The sequence below is a fragment of the Orbicella faveolata genome, unplaced genomic scaffold, assembly GCF_042242905.1.
Source record: "Orbicella faveolata isolate gen_17 unplaced genomic scaffold, um_ofav_v1 contig_3, whole genome shotgun sequence".
NCBI classification, from domain to species: domain Eukaryota; kingdom Metazoa; phylum Cnidaria; class Anthozoa; order Scleractinia; family Merulinidae; genus Orbicella; species Orbicella faveolata.
Window position 1 is genome coordinate 11,462,501 of NW_028301558.1, and position 16,907 is coordinate 11,479,407.

General features: G+C 37.6%; 1 protein-coding gene and 2 long non-coding RNA genes across 3 annotated transcripts in view; 2 read left to right on the forward strand and 1 right to left on the reverse strand.

The window, feature by feature from the left end:
* LOC149106376 (uncharacterized) overlaps positions 1–285 on the forward strand; it is a 1,774-nt gene extending 1,489 nt beyond the window's left edge. The window contains exon 5 of the mRNA XM_089297955.1: positions 30–285. Coding sequence (XP_089154081.1) covers positions 30–252 — 223 coding nt within the window. The 3' untranslated portion in view covers positions 253–285. The remainder of the gene's footprint in view (positions 1–29) is intronic.
* Positions 286–1,104: 819 nt separating this feature from the next.
* LOC149106377 (uncharacterized) lies at positions 1,105–7,829 on the reverse strand. Its single transcript, XR_016209777.1, has 2 exons — positions 4,184–7,829; positions 1,105–2,116 (listed from the first exon to the last, which is right to left on the reverse strand). It is a non-coding gene; the product is annotated as an uncharacterized LOC149106377 (long non-coding RNA).
* A 683-nt stretch (positions 7,830–8,512) lies between these two features.
* LOC149106378 (uncharacterized) lies at positions 8,513–9,497 on the forward strand. Its single transcript, XR_016209776.1, has 2 exons — positions 8,513–8,857; positions 9,282–9,497. It is a non-coding gene; the product is annotated as an uncharacterized LOC149106378 (long non-coding RNA).
* The last annotated feature ends 7,410 nt before the right edge of the window (positions 9,498–16,907 follow it).

Here is a 16,907-nt window from a genome sequence, read left to right on the forward strand (position 1 = left end):
GAAGCAAATTACTTTTACCTACATAACAGGTCACAAAAAACATCTGCACTGCAAAAGGACAGTGGCTTATACGCAGCTAGTTGTGGCATGTCCTTGCAAGGCCTATCTGCTGGTCAGATTTTAGGATACAGCACCACGCCTAGGAATGTGCAGCAGTTAAAAGCAGACCTTGCTAAAGATCATGCCAACTACACATCACAACAGTTGCAGAGAGTAAATGAGGTCAGTCTGCAAATAAATAAGCAATTCTAATCAACAAATGGCTTCATGCACACCACCAAAAAATATTATTGAAAAAAAAGCCATTTTGGCTAATTAATTTTCTTTCTTGTCTTTGTCTGGAATAATATATTAAAATTACTAGAGCAGTTTTCAATTGAGTGTGGAAAGTAATCAGACAATATTAATTTGGTTTTGGTTTCGCGTTTACTACGGTTTGAAATCAACTGAGTACAGTAATGTAGTCTAATAATAATAGACTACATTACTGAAGTCAGCCACTGTCAAACCATCGTTTGGCTCTGATTTAAGTCACTCAATTGAAAACCACTCTATTAACTACTTAATTATGGTTTTTACACTCTGTCTTTCCCATCAGCTGACATGCTTCATGTCTTAATGGTTGATGACTTCCACAACATTCACTCATTTCATACACCAGCACAACTTGTTAGGACAAATGTGGTACACATGGCATCCTGTATAGCAGATGTGCATCCCACAGTCAGTGCAGTACCCCACCCATCATCATCCTTACACAGACAAGTAGTGATCAGTGTAACTGGCCAACAGAAGACCTGCCTTGGCAGAATACATGTCCCATCTGTCCTGGAAATACTAACAAATGACTTAATGAATATGCAAAACCAGTTTTTGGACCAGCTACCACAAAATATGTAAAGCATTGACCCAGGGAGACTACAGGCAGCACTGCGAGAACTAAGGCTAGTATAATTTATAATGTTTATAAACAGCAGCCTGTTTGTGAATATAAAGTGACCTGTTATAAATATCAAAAGAGTGAATATCACCAGCGTTCGGCAATTTTAATAAACCAAAAATTATTGGAAATCGGCATTTCAAGAATAACAATAGTTATAGAAATGCCAGCAACAATAACATTTTTATTTGTTATTCAGGGTGTACTCAGATCCAACGACGCAAGACCTTGAGACACTGGAGACATGTATGTTGATTGATGAGTTCGAACAAGATCTAAAAAGCATGGACAACTACAAAACAACCCTAGAACATGTACTTAATAAATACCCTGAACTTCAGCTGTACAGCAAGAAGTATGTTCTGCCACTGCCAGCTGATTGGCCAGGATGGTACTATCCCAAAAAGCTAATAGCAAGTGGATGGAATCCCAGCATTGGAATAATACCAGAGCAAGGGCCATTTCATGTGTGCCTCAATGCCTATGAAGAAGTTGTTTCAAATTTCAAATTTTTTTTTGATAAACTGTTTTCAAGTGTCTTTGGAGGCACTTTGGCATCTAAACCAAACCCTTTAAGAAGTCATTATGTGTGACTGCTGCATTAGTGGGTTGGCAACTTGTATGAGCAAAAGTTCTGGAAAAGTTTGCAAACTGCAAGCAACATGAATTTGTGACAATTTTGCACTTACTTGAACATGTTGTGCCTCTCATCTTTTAGCAGTACAATATTTTCAGAAGTGGCAATCTAAAGCTATATGAGATGGTCATGGCACAGTTGGCAATTATTTTCATCTGCTGGAGAAGGAAGCATTATAACAAATCAACCTTGTCATTTTTGAGTGACTGTGCATATCAGTGTAAATATCTTCCAGCATACTGGTCTAAAAAGGCCAGTATTCTCAAGTTGATAACTGAAAAAAGGTACAAGTCTGGCATTCTGTTCTAAGAAGAAACACTGAAAAGTTTGAAGATGCAAAAAGCATTGAAGATACTGCTAAATCACTAGCATCATCAGGGTTTCTTAGCGAATTTGTCCAGTCCTTTGTTCCACAGTAACACCGTGGTCAGCAGAGTGAATCCAACTTGTGGCTTGTTGCAGGGAAAAGTGCAGAATTTCTTCTTGATCTGTTTAAGAGCATTTCACAGAACTGCCACAAATCATAACAGGTAACAATCCTGAAAATAAAAAAAAAGTCATAAAATTAATAAATACAGAAGTCTAAACCATTTATTATACCATCATAAAAAAACAATACGAGAATTTGATGATGCAAGAAAAATTGAAAAACACAAGCTGCAAGCAAGCATTTTCCACATTTCTAAAGTATTGTCAAATTCCTGAGGTGTGTTAAGACAGTTTAAGTAAAACGCGTGGTTTAGGCTTCTTTATATGATTCTTAGATATGTAGGATAAGGATATGCAGACATAGATATAAAATGTACCAAACAATAGAATGAATATTAAAATAAACAAACATAATTAATGAATACTGATAACATCTCTGACTTAAAAAATGGAAAAAAAAAAATTACCAAAATTACTAACACCATGTTTTCCTCATAATAAATGTACATGTACTACTGACATGTACATAATTTAATTTTTCAACATTTTTGATATTTGACTCAGGTTGAACGCCCAGTTGCAAATAATGGAAGACCAAAAGGGAAGCCACAGTACCATCTCCCAACGTTTGAAACCGCAGTAGACACCAAATGTTTTCCACTAAGTTATAACCTCGATGATGTAGAGCCAGGCCAACAACCTCACCCAGATATTTATTGTGATTTTCCAACTTGCACAAGAGAAACAGAAGCAGTGCCTGTACTTTTATTGCACTTTTGTTTAGCAAAATGTTCTTTTCAGAAAATGTTCAAATTCCTCTGCTCAACAGTCCACTGAGCCAGACATGGGTGTACCAGCTAATTGTGCAAGGGATTTTAGTGGGTAACAGCATCTATGACTCAGTGACACAAAACATTCCTCAAACATTTGGTGTTTTACAAGTTCTACAGTCATCCACTGTATTAAACAATGTAATTGGTGGCACCACTGTAGGACCTGAAATGCCTGTTAGCATTATCCCTGAAGCAAGTCCCGCAGCTAATTTACCTTTTCACTGGAGAACTGCTTTAACGCACGGCAAAACAACATCTATTTTTATTTTAAATTCCAATACTGTCGTCTTCATTCCAACCACACAAGGTATTTTCCTCTTAGACAGCCACTTACATGGGAACAGTGGAGCCCATGTAGCTTTTGCAGAATGGCAGTACTCCTTCGAATTACTTTCTTGGTTCAAGCAAGTCAACAATTTTCAGTTCACTCTTGGTACAGTCACTAATGTTAGGTTTCACTAACACCTCACTAAACTTTTCCCAGCTTTTTAGCATTTTTAGCATATATTTTCCTAGCTTCCTAAATTCCACCATTTAACTACTTTTTAACCCATTAACTCCTGAAGCTTTTTGTCAAAAAAGCATTTTTTGGACATTTTGGACATTTTCAGGCTGGATATGAGCCAAATTAGCTGCAATCTACTCAAATAGCAGTTGCAACAGGACAGCATGCCTTTCTTTCCCCCAGCATCGCGTTTTACGACATTTTGGCCAGGGCATACGCAGAAATCAAAGAGAAAGTGTGGTTTACATCGTTTTTATTTTATTCATTTTTTTTCTTACTAAATTGACGGGGAGATAAGTAAGGAAAGGCATCTGTAGAAATGTACACCAAACTGAATTTGAACTCCGACTACTGTCTCCAGAAAGTAAGCCTTTATAGACTCGTTATTAGCAAAATATAAGCTTAAATCAGCAAAGTCAAGGTCAGCCCATGAGAGCAGATATTGTTTTACCTTTCCAAATTCTCTGTTCAATTTCACAAGTAAGAATACTCAGCGTTCCATTAATTTTTCTGTCATATCTCCAGGAGTGTTGAGTGGCAGGGTAAATACATAAATATTTCAACATGAAGAAGGGAATCATTTACTTTACAGTTTGTTCCCGTGAGGTCCAAAAGCATGCAACGAGTGCTCAAGTACAAATGTAAGCTGATGTGCTCAAATGCGAGCTTACGTGGCAGGTTTATCCTTGCGGGTCGGTTACATCTATATATAATTATTTGTAAAGAGCAAACACATTTGAATAGATGTATTGACAACAAGGTAGTTGAAATTTACACTTTTTTAACCTGTATGTGGTATCCAAAATAAACTTAACAAGCGTAAAGCGGTCACTACTCACCATGGCGCTGCGACCGATGTCTGCTAGAATTTGCTGTGTTTAGACCGTCAATATAGCCAGAAATATGTTCAGGATATCAGGAACATCTGCTTGACTGAAATGACATTGAAAGTTCCATCTTCTCCATTTTCCTCGGATGATATTAGTCCAAAAAGTTAACATCGAATGGCGCCAAAACTTTGTATTGATCAAACGATCGAAAATTCCACCACTCGTCGACTCACCCGCCAAAACCCAACGCATGCGCAGTCGTTTTTCAGCTCTGTCGGGTGTGGTATAATTAACAATTATTCCATGAAACCGCGTTGGATATGAAGTGATAAATAACCAACGAGCGCGTAGCGCGAGTTGGTTATGATCACTTCATATCCAACAAGGTCGAATGGAATAATTGTTTTAGTATATTCTTAATCGGGTTTTTGCCGCCGATTTTTATTTCAACAATTTTACAGAGCGGAAAATTTTTAAACTTGGCGCACTGTTTTCCATATAAGGTAAAACTCCGACTAATGGCTCATAGTCGGAGTTTTTGAGCCAATCAGAGAGCTAGAAATGCAATAGTCGGAGCTGAGAATATACTAATTGCTGATATACCATGATGACTCATATGGGCCCATGAAAACTGTCGAATTGCGTTATCAAATGATCCAGTTTTTAACAATAAGAGTTTTACCACGACATTAGTATGGAAGGAAACTCTTGTGTTATCCCTAAAACTGTCCGTTTCATCTATAACGCCTTCCAAACTAAAATGTGGTGTTCCAATTTGATAAAATTCAGAGTAAATACTAAGAACCACTTCAAAAATGGCTACTTTTTCGGTGTAAAATAGAAACCTGTCTCGGAGAAAAGTTATTTTTACGTTGCAGGCTTGGAAGTTCCGTTGGAAATGAGTGCAAAATTGGCCTAAAGTGAAACGTGGAGCTTAGACGGAAGTCTATGATTGTCATTTAATTCGAAAGACGATTTTTGCAATATACTAAGAATCTTAAACTGGTGTTAAAACTCAGAGGAAAAGTTTCCCTGTTTGCAAGGAATTAAAAAATTCTTCCAAGCAATTTCCTATTCTTTATTTGAACTGAAATGTAATGTTTAAGTCACGCATAAGACACCAAATGATTTTTTTGAATTTCTTGTCTCGAGAAGTACCTCCATAGAAAACGATTCAAAATTTCTGATCCCCAAACAACACAAGAGAGGATTCAAAATTTATGATTCCCCAAAGAACACTAGAAAGCTTTAGAATTTCTGATCTCCCAAAGAACATTAGAAAAGGTTCAGAATTTCTGATCCCCCAAAGAACACTAAAAAGGGTTCAGAATTTCTGATCCCCCAAAGAACACTAGAAAGGGTTCAGAATTTCTGATCCCCCAAAGAACACTAAAAAGGGTTCAGAATTTCTGATCCCCCAAAGAACACTAGAAAGGGTTCAGAATTTCTGATCCCCTAAAGAACTCTAGAAAGGGTTCAGAGTTTCTGATCCCCCAAAGAACACAGGAGAAGATTCAGAATTTCTGATCCCCTGCAGCAAAGCCAGTGTTACATCCAATGTAGCCACATTAAATCATAACATTGAAGACAGGGTTTAGATCTTGCTGCCTGCCTGAACAATGTCTAATCAAAATATTTTTTCTTGATAACAATATTCAATTAGAAATTTTATACAAATATAGCATAATTCTTAACAGATTCCATACACTCAGATTATACTGAGAGTGATGAAGAACAAGTTTCTTCACAGCAGTCTATTAATATAAGTAACTGTAAACATCACACATTGTATTACAATGATCTATGCACTTCAAAATTACAGTAGCTGTAAGTCTAAAAAAACAATATCAAACAGTACCTAAGAGGATAGGAAAGTTCAGAATTGACCAAAAAAGTGAGATTACTCAAACTGCACAACTGTAGGCATAAATGCAGACTCCACTTTCTCTGTCAGAATTAGCTCACCTTGTGTGAAGGAAAAATTTCTAACAATTTCTGTTTAACATGGAAACAAGGCACCTCACTGTTATCAAACAAAAAGAGCGTCCGGGAACACTACAGTACATTACAGGGATGACAATTTAAAGACTGCAATTTACATGTACATTTAAATTTGCAGTTGATACATTTAAGTGGGTCAATGTACTCTACATACATGTATACAGTGTCCTCCAAAAACCTGTTGTCATATAGCAGTGGCCATGGACTTTAGCTTTGCCCAACATGTTTTTACATCTTCAGTCTAACTTTTTGAGTGGGCTACCAGTTCATTCACACTTCAGTTACGCAACCAGTTTAACCATGCTCAAAGGAGAAGGGTGTGGGTAAAATTGTTTTTATAAAGATCTGACAGATATGGATGCAAGTATTGTAGCTAATGCTACAAGCAATTCTATTCTTTCTTTTTTAATTTGGCACACTCATCTTGGAGATGTTTCCTGGTAGCTGGCAATAGTTTGCTGTCCTCAGTTAAAGAAGCCCTCCCAAAAACGATCATATCTTATTACTACATGTAGTTTATTACTAACTTCGTGCTACTTGCAACTATCTCATTCCTGGTTGATGGATGAAAATCTCTATCTTTTTTCTATCCAAGAAGTTTTGTAGATAGAGGATAGCTATCTTTGGCATGGCTTAAAGTTAACTAATATCTATCCATCAGATAGTTAGGAAATAGATAGACTAGCTAAAAACTAGCTTCCTGTATAGATATTCAACAGATACTTAGATGGCCTAGCTATCCACTAACTTGTCTATCCAAAAACCACCACTACTGTAGTAAGCCAAAAACTAGGCTATCTGAAGACTAGTCCTTATATTGAACAATAAAACACTATCCTATCTGAAACCTACCTCTGCTGTAGTTAGTAAAAAGATAGCTTATCTGAAAACTACCCATCACTCATATCACACTGTGATAACCTACCCAAAAGCCAGAGATAGTAAAAAGATAGCAGCCATTCTAAAAATTATCCATCACTCATGTACACGTAGCACTTTAATATTAACCTAGCCAAAAGCTTTCTTAGTCACAGGTGGTGAAAATATAGCTAACTATTGAAAACTCTTCATTACTCATTTATATTGAACTTTGATACCTGCTCTTCAAATCCTAAACCTAAGTGAAATCTCTGTATTTACATAGGAAAATGTATAAATAACTCATAGTTTTATCTAAACCTGCTACAGTTGTACATTAAAATTTAATACCAAAAACCAGGCACATCCAGATGCAAAAGGAGGACAAAGTCTGGCTGGAAATGAGTTTCCATTATGTTGCGATTTATCACAAAACTTACTTAAATTTAACATATATCTTTCAAAAATCCTATTTGAAACACTTCTCAGCTACTTAAATTGGAGTCTAGTAAATGTTTACATTCTTCAGTAAATTTTCATGAAATGTAAACAGATTTCGCGACAGGAAAAGCACAAAATATTCTTGAAATGAATTTCAAATTTCAATTACTTTAATTTCTTCATGAAAGTATTTTTTTCAATTAATTTTATCCATGAATCATGTGTTTTTCAAATTATGGTAAGTCTTATGTACAAATTTCTGGAAGTGGCTAAAAGTAATTTTCCGTAACCTAGCTGTGAATTATATCTGCTGTTCTAAATAACCTCTATTTGCATAACGAAATGCCAATTTATAAAAAAACCCTTTGAAATACTGCCCAATTAAAGAGAACTTCAACCACCCTAATAAAAATAACATCAGTCTTTTGCAACTCAAGTAATAAGTGGCAAACAAAAGGTCTTGATAATGTAATATGCACATCTAACATAACCTCAAGAGCACCACCATCAACCTGAAAATCAAAAAGGTGAAGGATGTTGCTTTTTGATATCTTGTGTTTTAGTTGTTGTATAATAAATACATGTATGCCCACTTGATCCTAGACAAGATATACACTAGCTATATGAAGTATATGTAAACTACATGAGCTCACATTTATTACACTTATTGTACTTTTACAATGAATGATTTTCCCAACGCGAAATTGTTCGTATATTGTTGTGTTGAATACAGTTGCTTTCATAACTCCTTTAGGAAATGAACATTTGCATTCACGAAATCAACAAGATTTAACAGTGTGTTAAAGCATCTGCATCTTCTGTAATCTTCCACGATCAATTTAACCGGCCAGAACGTTTCCAGTATTTCAAGAACCTTCACAAATTACGCAAGAAAATCAGTTTACCTTGGAAAGCTGCAGGGACCATAAGCTTTCTGTAAACCTGACGAGTGTAAGAGAAACCGCCAGCTGCTGGCAAATAGTTTGATTGCCACACTGTTTTGCCGACGACACTTCATACTTTTCCACCTTTACTGGGATTTGACACAACTGGAATAACAACGGACATCTGTAAACAACTTGTGACTGCTTTCCAACGTAGAGCAAGGCTATAAAATAACAGAGAGCTTTGTTATCGAATCCTAACAACATTCACCACGATCTTTGCCCGCCATTTTGGTGTTTCCGTCCGATCCCATAATCCTTCGGTGAATCTGATAAATGAATACTTTTGACCAGCAGATTCCCTTTCCAAAGTAGTCGGTTATTTGCGCGCAATTTCGAATCCAACATTGTCAATAGCAGCAAGAAACATGGAATGATTTGTCCAAGTTCAAATGAGTATCTTGATTGCTTCGGTGAAAGAAAGGCAAGTCGCAGAAAAGTAAGTATATCATAATTGTTGCTCAACATTAAAGTTAGCTGCTCAATCTTTGAATCGAAATCAATGTTGTGGCTGAAGAAATTTCGTTGTTATATTTATTTCGCGATCACTGAAACACAAGAAAAACGTTTGTTCTCCTGATTTTATTAGCACCCGTAACGAGGAAATTATTCACACGCATTTCCTATGTATGAAATGCTTGCATAATAGCTTGTTAGTGTGCTTTTTGAAGAGGTAACTTAAAGTTTACACTGAATTGATTTGAAGCTACAGATCACGCTGGATACACTTCACTACCGCATTGCCTACATACTGCTCTTTATTCTTTACAAAAGAATACACTCCCGATCAATTGATTAATGAAAAACAATGTTAATTCTATCGCTATTCATAAAAATATTTAGCTTCAATTGCTTCATTGCAGAGCAGAGGAAAAAAAAAGGCAAGAATAGCGGCCGTCAATCCGAAACGAACACGTTAAAGCAGAAAACGGAGGTGGCGCAGACGGCAGCTGAGTCCGGATTAAAATTCTTGTTATCTTTGATGTGAACTTTAAATAACAGCTTGTAATTCTGTAGCCTAAATTCATATCTTTTTGAATTGAAAATAAAACCTTTCACTGTCCGGCATGAAACTGCAATTTTTGTCTCGATCCTTTGGCGTGGTTTTAAATCGTTATAAATAATGACCTATCTGTGAATATTTCATTTGTGTACTTTTCTGATGCCCTTTACTCTGTGATCCATTTTGTCTGTAATGTGTTTAAAGTTACTATCCAATCGTTACTTTTTAGCTATCAGACATCTAGTTAATTTCTTGTGAATTATAAATAGACGGCTATTTCTGTCCTGTCACCTGATAAGGGGGATCAGAAATTCTGAATCCTTTTAAGAATTATAGGTAGATGACCGTTTTGTTCTGATAAGTTATGCACTGGGGGATCAGAATTTTTGAATCCCTAAGTCATGTGGGATCAGAAATTCTGAATTGTTGTAGAATTATAAATCGACAGCTCTTTCTATCATGTTAGCAGATTTGGTGGGGGAGGGGGATCAGAAATTCGCAATACTTTTAGAACCATGAACAGATAGCCGTTTTTGTCCCGTGAAGTGATGGGGATCAGAAATTCTGAATGCATTTAGAATTATAAGTAGATGACTGTTTTGCTCTGACGGGTTGTGGACTGGGGATCAGTTTTTTGAATCTATTAAAATCTTGGGGGATCAGAAATTCTGAATCCTTTTAGAATCATAGATAGATGACCGTTTTATTCTGATAAGTTGTGGGCCGGGAGATCAGAAAATCTTAATCTCTCAAAAAAGGAAAGCGCGATGGGTGCACGATCTTTTTTACATTAAATTGTACATTTTGGTGAAATTGGATGTATTGTCCCTGGCGGACTCAACTGAACACTTCTTTTTCTCCTTCCAATAAGCCAAAACCTTTCGGAAACACAAACTTTTTCGGCATCAAATACCAGTACCCTTCGGAATTGTTCCAAATTGGAATGCCACATTTTAGTTTGGAAGGCGTTCTATTCATATTGAGTCTAACAAAAAAACCTAAAATCCAAATTTTACGGAATTTCTGGCATTTTTGAGCTTGCTTTGGATAGATTTCCCAAATTTATCACAAAAGGACTCAGCTTTTGAAATATCTGGGCGCGTGATTAAATACGACTTGTTGCTAACAAAAGACTGGATACCAGCTGGTTGGTTGGTGTGTCCGCGATTCTAGGTGTAACTGGACCATGCGGAGTCACATCCTGGCTTTGGGAAGGCTTTGTAACATGATTTGAAGCCTTTTGTGCTGATAAGGGAGAAGTTGGTGAGCTAGACGTGGCTTCTGTGTTCTTTGTAATTGCTGATGGCTGCATCTTACTTGAGTGAACAGAGGGAGTTGAAGTTGGAGCGTTCACACCAGGATTTGGAGCCTTTTGTGTCGGCACAGTAGGGTTTGGCGAGGTAGACGTAACCTTTGTCGGCACTATTTTACTGGATTGAACTAAGGGAGTGGGTGTTGCAGCGCTCGCACCCGTTGAAGCAGACGGTGACACATAGCTTGTTAAGGAAGATTTGAAAATGGTAGTTGGAGTTGGAGATGCTTCAAACGTTTCTGGACTTGGAAGCCAGTTTACTTTTGAAGTTTTCGTCTGGGTAGGTGTACTTACTGCCTGAGTCGAGACTGATGGATTTTTGTTGAGATTTTGTTCTTGAGTTGTTGGTGGCTTTGGGTGACTTGAAAAGACTTCCCTTTCTTTGGTGACGATGGTGCCGGTGACGACGGCGTAGTTGCCTGACCAGGGATAACTCCAGGAACCGTTGGACCTGCATTATTAGTTTCCGTAGGAACCTTTTGGACAGGCAGACTTCCCTTGGTAGGACTTACTTGACTTGGAATGCTAACTGGATTTCCAATACTTTTCTGACCAGGTAATTTGGAGTGACTGGGAGAGACTTTGCCTTGCTTAGTAGTTGAAACTGGTTCTGGAGTAGTCCTTCTTGTCAGTAGTTTCCACGTGAAGATCGATTTTTGTCACGAGTCCATTTGAGGATCCAGTCCCAGATATAGTAAATTGTTCTTTTTTTAGCCACATCTGATTGTTTCTTCGCGCTCGCTTTGAAAAGGAAGTAAACACAAAAATAAACATGAATCAATCAACCACGCACCACTCCCATGCTACTGAAGTAAATATTCTCGGCTGGTCACCTCCGACAGCAGCATGGCCTGTCATGAGTATCTTGTTTCAGAGTTGCAATTTTAATTCCAATGTTTTGGCAGATATATTCGTTTCATTGCAGGTATTGGAACAATGTTTGATTTAGTTACAATCCGTTAAATGACTGCCATTATTCAGGTCTGGAGGCAACGCTTCTCCCAGCCTGTAAAGCCCTTAACCGAATACTTTTCCACATTTTGAGCTACTCGTAGCTTCGCTTCCTCAACTGGAAGCCAGAAGCAGAAAACGTTTGCGACTACACCAACCAACAAATCGTCATGCTTATCGTGATCCTTGCATCATAAACGTCAAGCGCGTGCCAAAATGTTGCCGTTAAACGCAAAATAAAAGAGCAGCGAAATAACGCAAATAACGGTGATGAGAAGACTAGTGTTCTTATATCATTATTCACCTCATAGGCTCCTTACTTCCTTTCTTCCTTCTTTTCTTCCCTTTGTTTCTGCTTTCACCCAGTTACTCATTCAACTGTCGTGGGCTTCGAGAGTTCTTTTGGGAACATTCTATCTCTTTTCCTATTTATGTGACTTCATAGAGACACTTACCATATTTGCCATAGCATAATGTATAGGTAAATAGCAAGCAGTCGACTAGCCTCTATTCCAGCAGGGTGTACCACTTGTAACTGTAGAAAAGAAACGTAAATTTGCGCGTCTCAGAGTTTAAACTATGGTAGACGTATAAAGCATGACAGGATTTTCGTTCAACTAATGATAAAAGTATATAGGGAATCGCAGGGGTTAGAGAAACGCACGGTTCAGTAAGTGGATTTTGAAATGAATTTCTCTGACATTTATCAATTTAACATTTGACTTTGTCTTTTATTTGACCTTATGTTTAAGAACTTATGGTCTCCCGTCAATGTTCCTGGACTAAACCATTCTATGATACGGTTTGCGAACAAAGGAGTTTGTATGACAACTGAACTTTACTAAATGAATACTCTCTTGTCAAACCAACACGAATACCGGGGCCAAAAAGCCGAGTTTGGTGTAAACGTTCCTGGCAATGTTAGTATTTTTATATGCCATATTATACAAATTTTAATGAAGGATGACTAAACCAGTTTTAGTACCAAAATGGTCAGGAAGGACTCACCCGGAACTCACCATGCTCGATAGTAATTTGCTATCAAATAACTATTTTTATTAGCTATTCAAATTAAAGCAAGTGACTAGGTAAAGAAAACCAATAATAACAATAAATTACCGGACTTACCTGAACGTTAAAATACAATTTCGCCAACTGGAATGTTTGTCCGATCGAAAACAGGTTTAAACAAATACGTAATATAAGCATCAGTAATATTCGGAGCAGACGGGAGCAGAAAAAGTAAATATTTAAATAAAACCTCTGACTACAATAAAGGACTCATTTCTCATTGCTTTGAAAACAAAAGATATGTTTCTTTTTATATTTTAGTTTCCTCTTGATATTTTATGGACAGGTTTTGTCACCGCACCGTTACAGTTTGCCCAGGAGGATCAAATTAAATCCCGGGGAAGGTGGGGAGAGTACTGGGGTATATAGGTATGTGCGGCCCCAAAGGGAGGGTTTTTCAGCCGTTTTGGTCATAAATGGGGATCGATTTTGGCTGTTTTGGTCTTAAATAGAGTTCGGTTTTAGCACTCTAGTCCTGAATTGGGTATGTTTCTTAGAAGAAGCTACTTTTTTATCATTATCATTTAGACCGTCAACCAAAGCCCTTCATAACTTGTGTTTAGGACAACTGTGGTAGCCGCAACGGGCATAAATAGGGTATCGATTTTTGACCAGGTCCCTTTTTTGGCCAGGTCATAAAAAGAGTAGCAAAAATCACAGATTTTGGTCATAAATAGGGTAAGGATTTTGGGAAGTAGGCCGCACAGCCCCATCCAACTTTTCTGGGAGTACCCCCGTCCCCCGGGGATTAAATATGAAATCCCTGTTCATTTTGAACTAAACAGCCGTGATAAAGGCGCGAAATTATTTAACGGTATACGTATTAGCTGAATTCACCGATGCAGCGCATGCGCTCCTCATTGGCCGCGGCCGCACTATGAAAGTTAACGGGTTATTTCTAATTAATAAATTACGATTAATTCCAGAGATCCTTGGTTATCCAGGACGCTGTGATTCTTTTCTTTTGTCTGTATTTTGGAATACAATCATCAACCGCGGTGAAGAAGATATCTTTCAATTTTATCCAGTTGTCATCAATGTCTTCATCGGATAAGACAAAGTCCCACGGGGTATTTTGGAACAGAGATCTAAGATGACTCCAGTAAGATCTAAGATGACTCCAGTAAATTTCAAACTGCATTTCTGCATTGTTTAAGCTAGTTTCTTCCCAATATGCGTCGGCTACACCATATCAGCCAAGGGCCCCTTAACAAGATGTGCTATAAATTTACCGCAATTCAACAACCAGCACCGCCAAGAGGACGAAAATTGAAAGAGAGGCCTTTAAGGTGGCTCCATTGGGAAATCATTTACATTGTATGACGTTGCGAGCACAAGTCTTATGTCTTGATTGCCGGTTTTGCATTCGCTTTTGCATAGTGTTTGAATGGTGTTCTATTATCTTCTCTGTTAACATTTTGGGTTTTAGTCTTGAATTATAAATGCCCAAGCAAAAGTGTGGCTTTATTTGTGATTTTCTTGAATTTCCATCGGTGAAATCTTCCGACATTTTCACAGCACATCGCATCCTGCGGCCGTACGAATCTCAAACACGAAAAAGGTAGGGTTTGTACGAGCAGTTTTTTTCGATTTTTGCAAATTTATGTCTTTTACCGCTGCAAAAAAAAAACTGGTCTTATAGATTTCCCTGAACTCCGTCTAAAGAAAAATGTGTACTAGGAGTCTGCCAAATTTTACGGAATTTCACCGAAGGAAACGCGAGAAAATTTACTGTCAGTTTTGCTTTTTGTACTCATGTCGACGTCATAAATATATCGAAAAATACTGACATTTTCCTTCGAGCGCGCGCAGAGTACTTGAACTTTCATCCTCAGTGCGCGTGCGATCGTAAAACTATCGGGAGCCACCTTAAACGAATGCAGAAACGGGAATTTTAATCGAGCTCAGCAGGGAATCGAATACAAAAGTACGTTAGTTAAAATTACGCGACAATTCGCAAAAATGGTAAGAACAGTGCAGATGAAGGCTATCTTTAAAACGAGGAACGGGAAATCGACGAACGGGAATGGCGAACGGGGAACGGGGAACGGGGAACGGGGAACGGGGAACGGGGAATCTTTAAAAAGGGGGAATCTTTAAAAGCGGGAGTCTTTAAAATGGGGAATCTTTAAAAGCGGGAATCTTTGAAATGGGTAAAAAATTTGGTAAAAAAATTCTCCGCATATCTTGCATAAGAAACATTGCTGTGACCTAAATCTTGGCGAAAGTCTTTGCATATTTACCTTCTTTCTCTTCAAGATTCTGGACTTTATCATTTGAACTGTTTTGATTTTTATTTTGATTTATTTTGAACGGCGTGACACTGAAAACCAGCAATAAAGTAATTCGATGCTCGATGACCGAACGATGTGAAGGCGAATTTCGCCTATAATCCGTCATTGTGTGCTTAATGATACCTCTTTCTACGCCATGCAGTCATGCGAAGACAATTTCAAAGAGCCCATTGCATTCACTTAAAAGAAGAAAGAATCGGTCGCTTTAAAGGTCTTCCACAGTTTAAGTGGAATGATCTCGGCGAACAAGATGTGATAGGGGAAGGGTCGTTTGGAGCCGTTTTTATCACAGAAACCAGGAACAAGGTCGAAAAGTCGAAACAGTGGTTGACAAGAAATCACCAGCTTTTAAAGATTCCCGCTTAAAAAGATTCTACATTTTAAAGATTCCCCATTTTAAAGATTCCCGCTTTTAAAGATTCCCCGTTTTAAAGATTCCCGCTTTTAAAGATTCCCCATTTTAAAGATTCCCGCTTTTAAAGATTCCCCATTTTAAAGATTCCCGCTTTTAAAGATTCCCTATTTTAAAGATTCCCGCTTTTAAAGATTCTCCATTTTAAAGATTCCCGCTTCTAAATATTCCCCAACAGAAACATCTGTCACAGAGTTTTGCTACAAAAGCGTGAATTTATCTCTTCAGGAACTCAAAAACATTTCAAAAATAATACTTTTTCTAATAAATGAACTGTTCAGATAGCCAAATTCCCCGAAATAAGTCACTCTTTTAACCGACATGACAGCTTTCTTGCCCGTCATGTAAATGCCGCGTCACGCAAAAGCTTACAAATTCAAGCGTAGTCTATTACAAAACCAAGAACCCACTTAGAGCAAAAACTTGTATGAATATTAGTTTTCAGCTGCTCTTACACATCATGAAAGTAAAATCTCAGGATGATTAATAGTTCTGTAATTTCAATTTTAGCCACGTCATATGAAAACCAGATTGAGGGGACTGTTGATTTATCGATTAAACAACCAAAAACGTGTTGTCCCTGCCATATATTTGTCGTTAAGTCGTAAGTCCTTCCATTAGCGCATCGCTGCGAAACTCAATTTAAAAACGTCACAGTCCGGAGTTAAGATAAATCTAGGCGGTTCGATTCTTTGGTCGGTCTAGCGGATCTCAATTAAAGAGTGAGAATCGAGATTTGAACCACTCCACTATCCCGCTAAACCGATGTGCTTTAATAGCGTGCAATCTAATTACAATGAATAAATTCCACAACTGTCTCTGTACCTGTTGAGTTGATACATCTGACAGAATAAATAGCTTCCGGTGGGAAACTGAGAGATTCTCGTTCACTTTTCAGTAAAGATTAACGCTATTAAATATTCCCCGTTTTAAAGATTCCCGCTTTTAAAGATTCCCGCTTTTAAAGATTCCCCGTTTTAAAGATTCCCGCTTTTAAAGATTCCCCGCTTTTAAAAATTCCCGCTTTTAAAGATTCCCTATTTTAAAGATTTCCGGTTTTAAAGATTCCCCATTTTAAAGATTCCCGCTTTTAAAGATTCCCCATTTTAAAGATTCCCGCTTTTAGAGATTCCCCGCTTTTAGAGATTCCCCATTTTAAAGATTCCCGCTTTTAAAGATTCCCCATTTTAAAGATTCCCGCTTTTAAAGATTCCCCATTTTAAAGATTCCCGCTTTTAAAGATTCCCCATTTTAAAAGATTCCCGCTTTTAAAGATTCCCTATTTTAAAAATTCCCCGTTCCCCGTTCCCAGTTTCCCATTCCTATTTTATTTTCCGAATATGTGAACAATGTTAAGTGCAAAGCATTTTCTAAACGCAAAAGAGAGGAGCGGTAGCATTCCCTTTATAACCGAGTTTTAACGAGTGTTAAAGTTATTTGGGAATT